The 12816-nt window shown below is 38.7% G+C and overlaps 1 protein-coding gene and 1 pseudogene across 1 annotated transcript; both read left to right on the top strand.

The window, feature by feature from the left end:
• Positions 1–4082: 4082 nt before the first annotated feature.
• LOC148730725 (uncharacterized) lies at positions 4083–4674 on the top strand (annotated as a pseudogene).
• Positions 4675–6341: 1667 nt separating this feature from the next.
• Positions 6342–6827, top strand: LOC148730724 (uncharacterized). The gene has a single exon (XM_088759560.1). It carries the CDS (start codon positions 6342–6344, stop codon positions 6759–6761), a length of 420 nt encoding a protein of 139 aa, XP_088615686.1. The 3' UTR covers positions 6762–6827.
• Positions 6828–12816: the final 5989 nt, after the last annotated feature.

The following is a 12816-nucleotide window of genomic DNA, read 5'->3' as shown; positions in this document are numbered from 1 at the left end:
AGCATTTCTTTCAATTCTTTGCTTGGAATCTTGCTTCTGTATTTTATTCCGCAGCCTTTGGCAATTTCTCTGAAATCTTTTGTGCTTATTGGTAGCAACTGCGTTAGCGACTGCGTTCTCAAATTTTTCTTTTCTTCCATTTTTTTTTATATTTTTTAAAATGTTTTTTATATTATACAAAAATGTCAGGAAGTCGAGAAGCGAAGCGAGCAGAATTAGAAACGGATGAAGCGAACAAAGAATACCGCTTTTTCTGTAAATTTCGAGATCCAGCAAGAAAAATAAATACACAAACAGTGAGAAGATTATTGAAACCATTCGAATGGACTCTTAATGATTATGATCTTCTTAGCGACGAAGAAAAGAGAGGAGTTGATAGAAGACTCAGAAAAAGCAAAACTTTTCTCGTTCAAAGGCGCCTTGAAGACAAATATCTTGAACCGAGTGAGGAATATCAAAAATGGTTGAGAGACGAGCGTGAAAAGATAACAGGCCATCAATTCATTATGATGTACACAGATTTTGATCTCATTCACAAGATAAAAAATAAATTTTGGAGAAATAGAGTAGAAGAAGATAAATTAAGACTGAAGAAAACTTATCGCTTTCCAAAAGATATTGTTGGAAACGTCTTTCTGCTTTTGACAGATGAAGAAATAAAAGATCAGACCAGAAAAACTTCACAATTTACTTTGAAAAGAAAAGCAGATTTTTATAATCACTACACTGATATTATTCCAGCAAATTTCCAAAGCTGAAAAAGACCGCGATAAAATTTTATAAAAATATAATTGTTTTATATTTTTATAAAAAATGGAGAACTGGAATGTTAAAGAATTAAAAGCCGAGGCAAAACGACTCGGGCTAAAAAAATATTCAAGCCTCAGAAAGCAAGAGTTGACTGAGTTGATAAGAAACATTATTGACCACCCAATTCCAGCAGATTTCAATGCTCCAGTTATCAGACCAACAAGAGATTCTGAGCAGTCGCTAACGCAGACGCTAACGCTTGATCCGCAAGAACAAAGGAGAAGAGAAATAAGAGAAATTGAAGAGATGCTTGGATTGAGACCATACGTTACCACTTCGGATGACGCGACAATAGCAGATGAATGGAACGAGTTCGTTGAAAACTACGAAAATAATCCATTTAGCACTAGCGCTACAGTTCGGGACAGTGGACGCTGGCGCGCCCACGAATCAACAACTGCATTGAGAGGTTTCGCAAGACAATTCAGAATAGATGGAGTTGAGGGTTTTGGGCCAAATCAATTCATGCAGGAGGCAAAACCGGCAGTTTTGAAAATCATGAGAGAGAACCGCCAGACAAGACTCAAGATGATTCTTTCTTGCGAGATGAAGAGGCGAGCTATGGATGGAGAAGTTCAGTGTCTTGATGCTTATTTCCACACCAACACAATTGAAAATCTTAATGCAACTGATGAAAGCGAAACGTATGAAAGATTTGTTCAAACTATTCAGGAAAGAATTGAAGAATTCAACAATAACGGAAGTCACTGGGAGTTTCACAGAGTCATTTTCCTTGACTTGCATCTTGTAGAGTACAACCCTTTGAACGGCAGCTCTTACATCGAACTTCCGAAAGAGCTCAAAGGAAAAAAAGCAATAATCAATATGGAAAATCAAGACAATGAATGTTTTAAATGGTGCATTACAAGAGCGCTTTATCCAGTTGAGAAAAACCCTCAAAGAATAACAAAGATTCTTAGAGAACAATCTGATCGACTTGACTGGAGAGGAATCAACTTCCCGGTTGAGCTTGACAAGATAAAAAATTTTGAAAAACAGAACGAAAATATCGCGGTAAACGTGTTTGGCTATGAAAGTGAGGCTAGAGTCTATTCTCTCAGAATAAGCAAGTCACCAGCCAGAGAAAGGAATCAGGTGATCAATCTTCTTCTATCGAGAAAGACAGAGTCGCTGTCGCTGGCGCTAATAAGCACTACTGCTTGATAAACAACATCAGCAGGCTTCTCTCGAGTCAAGTTTCAAAGCATAAAGAACCAAAAGAATTTTGCCTCAGTTGTTTGAATCACTTTTCAAGCAAAGAAAAGCTTGCGGAGCACGAGGTGCTCTGCGCAAACAATGAGGCTGTCAAGATTCAAATGCCAAAAAAAGGAGCTTTTATCAAATTTAAGAAACATAACCGATCAATAAGAGTGCCCTTTGTTGTTTATGCTGACTTTGAATCATTCACAAAAGCTATTCATTCTTGTGAGCCAAGAAGCGATAAGAGCTTTACTATTAAATATCAAAAACATAAACCGTCCGGCTTTTGCTATAAGGTTGTCTCCTTTGATGACCAGCTTTATTCTCAAGAGCCACTAATCTACAGAGAAAATTCTGATGATGAGGATGTTGCTCAGATCTTTGTTGAAATGCTAGAAGAGAACATCAAGAAGATTTACAAAAAAGTTGACTTTAAAAAGATGATCTTCACTAATGAAGACAAGAAAATATTCAATGCAGCGAAGTGCTGTTGAATATGTGGTGAGTCTTTCGTGTGCGTCTCCACCACTGATATTGTTGCGCTCGCTTTGCGCGACAAAGTTAGAGATCACTGTCATTTCACCGGCAAGTATAGAGGAGCTGCACACAGAAATTGCAATTTTCAATTCGCAAAGCCAAAGTTCACTCCTGTTATATTTCACAACTTGGCTGGTTATGACTCTCATCGTTTTGTCAAGAATCTTGGAAAGACCGAGGGAGACATAAAATGCATTTCCGATAATGAAGAGAAGTACATCAGCTTCAGCAAGTCTGTTGCTGTTGGCTCTTACACCAACAAAGAAGAAGAAGAAGTTGCAACCAAGACTGAGCTTCGCTTTATAGATAGTTTAAAGTTCATGGCTTCTTCTCTCGATAAACTGGTCAGTAATCTGAGCCACAATAAGCTGAAGAAAACTGGGGAGGTGTTTAGAGACGAGAGCCGTCGCGAAATCGAGTTGATCTCAAGAAAGGGTGTTTATCCATATGATTACATGAGCAACATTGAAAAGTTCGGAGAAACAAAACTTCCACCAACAAGAGAGTTTTACTCAAAGCTTGATGACTGTAATATAAGCCATGAAGATTATGAGCATGCAAAGAAAATCTGGAATGAGTTCAAGATGAAGAACATGGGTGATTATCATGATCTTTATCTCAAATCAGATATTCTCTTGCCTGCAGATGTGTTTGAAGAATTCAGAAACGTCTGTCTTGTGAATTACAATCTCGATCCTGCTTGGTATTACACTGCTCCTGGATTGACTTGGGATGCAGCATTGAAGGTGACAAATGCTGAGCTTGAGCTTTTGAGTGATCCAGACATGCTTCTGATGTTTGAGAAAGGAACTCGTGGAGGAATCTCAATGATCCCAAATCGCTATGGAAAAGCAAACAACAAATACATGAATTGAAAGTTTGGCAGAGAAAAACCATCAAAATAACTGACTTATTTTGACGCAAACAATCTTCATGGATGGGCAATGTGCAAACCTCTTCCTGTCAGAGGTTTCAAATGGATGAGTCGAGAAGAGATTGGAGACTGGAGAGCGAGCGATAGCGAGCATCGCAATATTCCCTGCATTCTTGAGGTTGATCTTGAATATTCAAAAGAGCTTCATGATCTTCACAACGATTATCCTCTTGCTCCAGAGAGAATCATGATCAACTCAGACAAAGTCGAGAAACTTGTGCCAAATTTGAACGATAAGAAGAAATATATCATTCATCACCAGAATCTCAAACAGTGCCTTGAACTCGGCTTGAGAGTGAAAAAGATTTACAGAGGAATCAAATTTGAAAAAGAACCTTGGCTGAAAAGTTATATAGAGCTCAACACAAATTTGCGCGCGAATGCAAAGAATGAATTTGAAAAGGATTTTTTCAAGTTGATGAACAACTCTGTGTTTGGAAAAACAATGGTAAACATCAGGAAACGAGTTGATGTGAGGCTTCTGAACAATCGAAAGAAAGCACAAAAGCTTTCGGCAAAACCAAACTTCAAGCATGGCACAATATTTGACGAAAATCTCATTGCAATACATATGGGGAAAACATCAATAAAGTTTGACAAGCCAGTTTTCTGTGGAATGGCTATTCTTGATTCCAGCAAGACTTTGATGTACGATTTCCACTACAACTACATAAAAAAGAAATATGGAGATAACGCCAAGCTTCTTTTCACAGACACTGACAGTCTCATGTATGAGATTGAAACTGAAGACTTTTACAAGGACACAGCAGCAGATGTCGAAGAAAAGTTTGACACCAGCAACTTTCCAAAAGACAACATTTCAACGATCTCAACTGGTTGTAACAAAAAAAGTTGTGGGCATGATGAAAGATGAGGCTGGTGGAAAGATTATTGAAGAGTTTGTTGGTTTGAGAGCAAAACTATACAGCTACAAGATTCTTGAGGGCAAAGAAGAGAAGAAGTGCAAGGGAATCAAGAAGACTGTGATAAAGAAGAATATAACTCACGAAGACTACAAAAAGTGCTTAATTCGCGGAAAAATACAAATGAGAAAGATGAATGTAATCAGATCACACAGACATGAGATATTCAGTGAGACCATCAACAAGATTGCTCTAAGCGCAAATGATGATAAGAGAATCATAAGAGAAGACAAGATCTGAACTTTTTCACAGGGGCACTATAAAATATGAATCCTCGGAATATTCCTTTCAATGCATTCATAGTTGGACCAACAAATTCAGGAAAGACAAAATATGTCGTCAATCTTTTGAGCAATAAATTAAATCAGAAATTCGATTACATTTTTTTGATTTGTCCAACATTCATCCACAACAAAACTTATAATAATTTTGGAGATTTAGACAAAGACCTCTTTATCTTGACTCCACTCAGAAACCAGACTGATTTTTGTCTCAAGCTCATTAGTTTTGTTTATGAGGGAACTAATACACTTATCATCCTTGATGACTGTGCGGCTTCAAAAGATGTGAAGCAGAGTACAAATGAACTCGTGAATTTAGCATTTAGTGCAAGACATAAGGGAATCAGTGTTTGGGTGCTCACACAGCAGATGACAAGTATCGCAAAACCATTCAGAGAAAACATTGCTGTACTGGTTTTATTCTACACACCTTCGGCCAAGGATATGAAGGCGACATTTGATGATTATGCAGGTGATTTGTCGAAAGAAGAGCAAATTAAATTAATAGCATAGCTGAAGAATGAGAAATATTCTCATCTGATTTTGTCACTTTGTCATCCCTTCGATATAAAATTTGAAAAAGAAATAAAATAGAGATGAGCGAAGCGTGCGAAGCAAGCAGGGCGAACAAAGAAGAAGAAGCAATCACAGATATTATTGCTATGAACATTATTGAAGTAGAACCCACAAGTGATTCAGATCACCGAGAGCAACTTGCTGTTCTCATTGCGAGTGGAAGAGCAAGGGAAATGATTGGTGTCTCTTTCACCCAGGACTAAGTCAAAATGCTTTCTGAAAAAGATTTTGAGAAGTACTTCAAAAGATATGAGGCCTCGATCTCTTCAAAGACTTGCGATGCGATAGTCGACACATTTCTTCAGCTTTCGTGTAAAGCGTTGGCGTATTTTCTCCCTGTTGACGAAGGAAAGCTCACGAAAGACCTGAACGATGGCTTCATTGTGAAGAGAGAACTCGGAATGATTGCAGGAAGCTTGAGTTTGAAGTACGGAAAGTACATGGCGATCGCAAGTGCTGCTCTTCTCACTGCCAAAAATGTTGAAGTTCCCTTAAAACCAAACGCGGTTAATGTTGAAGTAGAAAGTCATTGTGAAGAACCTGAAAAAGAGCTTGAATAAGAACTTGAATAAGAACTTGAATAAGGACTTGAATAAGGACTTGAATAAGAACTTGAATAAGAACTTGAATAAGAACTTGAATAAGAGTTGATAGAGCTCGTAAAATCACGACCAAACCCAGAACAAAGGCAAATTGAACGCATCTCTGCGGGAGAATCAGCGGAGTTGCCTCAAATTCCAAGAAGAGTAAAACCAATGGATTGATTTGTTTTGTCTTTCAAATAAAAATGTCTGATAATACACTTGTGAAAACTGACAGATTCAGCTACATTGACTGGATTTGCTGCTGGAATTGAATGGGTGGCAAGGAGAGTTATCAGAGAACCGATGACTTCTGATCCGAGTTCAAATCTCATGAACTATGTAAAGTTCACTCTCGTGATCGCTGGATCAATCCCAGCAAAAAATATTTTGAAGAACAGAAGATTTTGCCATCTTAAGAAATGCATTTAAGTTTGTGGACTATCTCAATATTCTATGAGGTTAATTTCATGATAAAAACTTGCCAGCGATTAATAAAATGGCAAGCATAGCAATAATGATTGGAGGAGCACTCATCAATGCAACTGCATTTGTTGGCGGGAGCTATCTCGCAAAGTATTTGAGTGGAGATAGAAATAGTGTCGAAGAAGAGAAGAAGGGACATGATCTTGCTATAGAAAAATACCAGGCAGCTCAAGAGAAATATAAAGAGAATCGAACAAAGCTACTCGATTGGATTGCAGCAAACGACCGAGTCAAAATAGAGGCAAATCAAAATTTTGTTGATACAGATTATGCTTTAAAGCTTTACAACAAGGCACATAGTGAAGAGCTTGATATGAAAGAACCGCACTTTTCTAACTTCTACAAACCGAGCACACAACAGAAACAAGGTAATATGATTTATGCTGGAGGAATGGCTTTGGCTTTGGGATTGGCTGCAAGTCGATTTTTGTGAAAGCAAAAGAAAATGGAGAGAAAACTTTCAAGAGTTTACTATAGCCCGAAAGGATTTTGGAAGGGATTGGGTGCTGTGAAAAAGTTGGCAGAAGAGGCTCGGGTTCCTGAAGATGTTACAAAGCTTTGGCTGATGAAACAAGCCATCTGGCAGATTTATTTGCCTGCACCTAAGCATATCCCACGGCCAACGTTTGATGTTGATTTTCCAAATGCAGTTCATCAGGCTGATCTTCTTTTCCTTCCTCATGACAAACTTTTCAGAAAGGTCTATAAACATGCATTGACAGTGGTCGATGTTGCGAGCAGATTCAAGGCTGTTGAACCTCTCACCTCAAAAGAATCTTCTGAGGTCTCAAAGGCTTTCCAGGCAATCTCCAAGAGAGGACCATTGAGATGGCCAAAAAATCTTTAGGTTGATCCTGGACGTGAATTCATGGGTGAAACAACTAAAGAGATGGCAAAGCATGATGTAAGAATTAGAAGAGGAAACGTAAACGTTCATAGAGATCAGGGGATAGTTGAGCGATTTAATCGAACCTTGGGTGAGCGCCTTTTTAGCTTCCAATACGGCCAAGAGATGAACCTCAAAGACAGAACGAGATCAACAGAATGGGTGAAGAGGCTTCCAGAAGTTGTTTCTGCATTAAATCGTGAGGAGACAAGATTGACTGGAGAGAAACCAGTTGACGCAATCAAAGAAAAGGTGGTTGACGCAAAGATTTCAACTTCTTATTCAAGACCTGTTGGCTTGAAAGAAAAGAGACTTGACTATTCGAAAAACGTGAGATATCTCTATTCTCCTGGTGAATTTGAAGGTGGACAAAGAAGAGCAATAGATCCAATCTGGTCTCTAAAAGTTTTCAAAATTGAAAAAGCACTTGTGAATAAAAAAAAACCTGTTCTTTACTATCTGAAAGATGGACCAAAGCGGGTATTTGTCAGAGAAGAGCTTCAGATTGTTCCACCTAAAACTGAGCTACCTCCGGAAGGAATTCGATGAGGAGAATGTGTTTTTTGAGATTATTTCTGAGATATTGTCATTAGTTTTTTCTCATGGTTCAAATGAATTTTGAGATTTGGATATATCAACAAAGTTGAAATGGTAAATTGGCCACCGTAATGATTACAAAAGCTGACGTTTCGAGCGTTAGCCCTTCGTCGGAGCGAATAGAGGAATTGTGGGTTGTGTGTGCTTTTAAAGGCAGAAAATGGAGCTACGTTATTGGTGGGAGCATGGCAACGAGAAAAACATGAATAAATTAGTGGAATGAAAAGCGTTCGTTGATCCCTGTGGGATTTAAACTGCCGGTTTGAAAGATGAGCTTTTGTTCAAGATTTTTACGGCTTTCCGCGTCACCTAAGTGCAAGGAAAGACTGCAGATTGCCATATGTTGCTTAGAATGATTAGGTAAATTTAAATGTCTAGCGACTGGTTTCGATGTGTCCTTGTCATTCCTTTCCACGTCTCGAAGGTGTTCTCGGAATCGGTCACCTAGTCTTCTGCCTGTTTCGCCGATGTATATCTTTTTACAATAAGTGCAAGTTACGCAATAGATTACATTGGCGGAGGTGCACGTGAAGTGATCGGTGATCTTAATGGATCGTTTAGGTCCCGATATTTTATCAGTGTTGTGAATGAAAGGACATGTTTTGCATCGTGCACGAGCGCATTTAAAAGTGCCTGGTTGGTCATTAGTCTGAAAAGAACTGACCAAAAAATTGCCTATGTTTTTGTCGCGTTTGAATGAAATGAGCGGAGGCTGCGAAAAGATAGTGCTTGTCTCTGGATCGTTTTGAAGTAATTTAAAGTTTTTAAGAATGATGGATTTAACTGAGTGGTTCTGAGGGTGAAACGTGAGAGTGAATGGAATGCGGTCGGAATCTTCCTTATGCGACGTTTGTAGTGCTGAATGTCGATCAATAAGTCGAGCGCGGTGGTAACCCGCTTGAACGACGAAAACAGGGCAACCACGTTTATCGAAGAACTGAATTTTGAGATTGTCTTGAGAATCAAAGTAATCTCAAAATTCTTCAATTTTGCTTTGATTTTTTAAAGAAACTGCGCCAATCATTTGGCCTAAAAAACATCGTTCATTTTTAAATGAGATAAAAAATCAGTTTTCAAAACTGCCCTGTTTTTCAGGCAATTGTGCCAGAAACCCACTGAGTCAAATTTTCAATTTTTCTTTGATTTTTGAAAGAAAAAAATGCGTCAATCATTTTGCATGAAAAACATCGTTCTTTTTTTTTTTTTAAATGAGATAAAAAGTGAAAAAAATCAGTTTTCAAAATTGCCCTGTTTTTCAGGGTATTTTTGAAAATGTGCCAGAAACCCACTGAATGTTCAATTTTTCTTTGATTTTTGTTTGAAAGAAACTGCGCCAATCATTTTTCCTGAGAAACATCGTTCTTTTTTTTTAAATGAGATAAAAAATAAAAAAAAAAATCAGTTTTCAAAATTGCCCTGTTTTTCAGGGTACTTTTGAAAAAAAAAATGTGCCAGAAACCCCCTTTTCCTACTACTCACTTTAAATTGACTTAGAAACCAAACTTTGTAACAATTTGACGATAGTTGTTGTGATTAGTGACGTAGTCACTTAGCCTCGTTTTCAACTCGCAATTCCACGCTTAATACCTCGCTTCGTTAACCAATCAGAATGCGAGATTTTATTCAATGATGCAATTCTGTAGAAAAATTCACTGCCTAACGAGTGAATTCCACGTTAAATTTCACGTTAAAAACCGATATCTGCCGGTTTTTCATGTAAAATTTAACGTTGAATTCACGAGACAGGCAGTGAATTTTTCTTGAATCGCGTAACTGAATAAAAATAAGAAAACAAGAAATTAAATGGGCAATATTATTGTTTGTTTTTATCCCGTAAGCACGCCCAAGAAAGCCTTTTTTTATGTCAACTGTCAGAACTGTCATCGTTAAGGGAATAGAAAGCAAGGTAAGTCGCTCACGTTTGAACCGTCGACAATCTTATTTGTACCTCGTGAATTTTTCTTGAATCGCAAAGCTAAAGCCACCAAATCCTTGGGTGAAACCAGATGTTTCGTACTTTTGTGCGCCACGCCAGTTGGCAAACAATGGAAACCCTTTGAAAGTTGTCAATATGTAGCGAATGACGAGAACAAGATATTTTTAGAATGAAAACCACTTTTACTTCAAACTCGTGGAGAAACCAGTGCCTCACATTTTACAATGTTCAGCAAAAAACTGAAAGTACAAAATACGGAGTTATTTTAAGACAGAGGTTTGCCTGCTACCACTCAACTTGGCAAAATGTGGCGCCGACAATCAACAACTGATTGGTCAAATCCTCATGCAAAATGAAAATTTCAAGCGTTCCGGTATCAAAGCAAGATCTTCAAAAAACCGGTAAGTGCTTTACAGTTATAAAAAAGTGTGTTCAAAATATAATGATTAAGACTGGAATTTCTCGGTAAACTCTGACGGAAAACAGTTAAAAAAAGGTTAAAAGTCACAATTTTAAATGTTTTTGTTTCATTGCAGGGAGTCGCTCATTGGTGTCAATGCTGGACTAAAAGTTTATGGAAATATTTACTGGAGAATTATTAAAAGTTACCCCATTAAACATCCCGCCAACTGCTCCTGCCATCACGTAATTAGAACGACTGGCATTGCTGTCAAGGTCACTAGTAGCTGCTGTGTTGCTTGGCATGGCTGAGCTATTGAGAACAATCTACCGTAAAGCATGACTTGAATAGCCGTTGGTAGTTGTCGTGCTTGGGTTGAAACCAGCCAACTTATTCCACATTCGCCGCTGTTTTTCCAGAGGATTATGGCTTTAGCTGGATATGAATTCTGGATTGGAGTGGCCAGTGAGCTCTGATATCTCCAGGGGGTCGAAATCATCACGGAGCGCTTGGATTACTGTTTTGCGACCACTCGAAATTGTGAATTTGCCGTCTAGTGTTTTTTGAAACCATGTTGTCTCTAAAAGAGGCCAGTTCGCCATCTGTATAGGCTACAATGGTTTGGATTTCCCGAAAAAGATACTTGACCTTTTTCGGCATTGATACCTGTGATGTTTCTCATTGATTTAGACTCATGATGTATATGATTAAAAGAGATTTAATAAATGACTAAAAGAATACATCAGCCTCATGGCAACCATGATAGTTCAGATCCAGAATCCTTAGTGTGTTAATAGATAGATAGGGCGACTTCCGGTAGACGACATAAACATTACAATACCTGTTTTGGTTTTCTTTCGTAACGCGTGTTTGGTTTGTCTCGGCAAGAACTGTCGTTTGGCTTTCTTCCCTTGTCTCTGGCATTTTGATTTCTTTTTCTGTGCGTTTTCTCGTACTTTTGAGCGTGAGTGGTTTCCTCCAATTTTCTTAAAATTTGAATTTCAATTCAAAATTCGGAAGGCATTCGTTTTCTATAAATTTGTCTAAGTTTCTTCACATTTTCGTAGCAATAGTTGTATTTACGTTTTTATGTTGGTAACAATAATTTTTGATCGCGACTCACGTCAGCCATATCGCTCTATGCATTGGTGCGATTCCACGCTAAATACCCTCTCTTCCGGTCGGCGTATTGACCAATCAAAGCGCGTGTTTGTCTTAAGCTATGCGATTCTACTTAAAACTGTGTCATCTCACTCGAACCACTGTATCTCGTGAACTGTTCGGACGTTGGAAAAAATATTTGGCAGGTTTTTAATTATTTTTTTTTTTCGAACCATTCACTGCATTCCCGCAGTAGGGTAGGTCTAGAACGGAACATATGCGAACCATGCGAGTAGTCCACCCAATAAATCCCACTCATCCCAGCCCAGGGGAGGACATCCATCACACAGTAATCTCGTGCGTGGGAAATTAACGACTCCTACCCCTAACCCTGTAGGAGACGGGACCTCCATTTATTCGTCCCTATCCTAGAAGACTAGAATATCTAACCATTTCTTCAACCTCAGAAAGGTAGCATATTCTTCTCAATTATTTCAAGACCTTGAGTGTTGGTCCGGCCGGGGCGTGAACTCCCTCGACCTCTCGCACAGCAGTCCAGCGCTCTATCCATTGAGCTAACCGGGAGGCGGTTACCTAAGACAAGTGATGGGCTCCTGGCTAAGACTAATACCAGTATGTACACAAAATAGTATAAAAATCTGGAGGGTACCACGCAGACTCAAATTTTGATATTGCTTGGATCTTACGTGGACACGTTCCCAAGATGAAAATGCCTTATAAGCCGCGTGACATCGAAGCGGTTAAAATCGCTGGCTAAAATAAGGGCACATTTCGGGGAAATAAATTCAGCCCGGGCCAGAGAGTTAAACAAATGTTCACGGATGTTGATATCTGCTCCAGGGGGATGATTTAATACAGCTACTATAAGACAAGAGAATCATCCACTTTGAGGCGTCATTTTCATTGCCGCTTTTCTTTTACAGAACAACCTCCAAAAACTTGCTACGCCTCCTAAAAAATTTTCAAAAATTAATTTTCCCCTTAAAACCTCTGGAAATAGGAAAATGCCTTCGACGAAAATAGAGTTCCTCGGTTTAAAAGTCAGCCTTTATTATTTTCCGGTTCACTAGCTTAGACCTGGGATACTTGAGCCCACGTTGTTAACCGCATACCCTCTGGCATGAGCATTTTATTATTCAGCTCTGTCGCATTCAACCAAAGTCTTCCTCTTCTCTGTTTGTTTTTTGGTCTTATTTTATTTCAGAATGCGCGGAGATCTGCTGAAATATCGAAAAATGTTCATTTCTCGACCGAGGGAAACTTCAGGGAGAAATAGAGCGTCACGCCATCGTGATAACGTACACGTTTATTACAAATGACCGGTGATGGGACAGTTTCGTGTAGATCAGCCAGTGTATCTTCAGAGGATGTCAGGTTGCTCAAATTCCCGTGAAATAAGGTGCAGCACTCGGAATCTGGATGGTATGCACACGATTTGAACACAATATCTTTGTAGTTACGTCAAGCAGTCTTCCATAAAGACTGATAATTTTTTTTTTTTAAAGATGACAACCAGAGGTGAGATTAATATATTTCTCTTCGGGATA

This window comes from Stylophora pistillata, chromosome 5, assembly GCF_964205215.1.
Source record: "Stylophora pistillata chromosome 5, jaStyPist1.2, whole genome shotgun sequence".
NCBI classification, from domain to species: domain Eukaryota; kingdom Metazoa; phylum Cnidaria; class Anthozoa; order Scleractinia; family Pocilloporidae; genus Stylophora; species Stylophora pistillata.
Note: the sequence above shows the minus strand (reverse complement) of the source record. Positions and strands in the feature narration are given on the sequence as shown.

Coding starts and splice junctions, on each gene's coding strand:
- LOC148730724 (XM_088759560.1), top strand. CDS start 6,342: ATGGCAAGCATAGCAATAATGATTGGAGGAGCACTCATCAATGCAACT.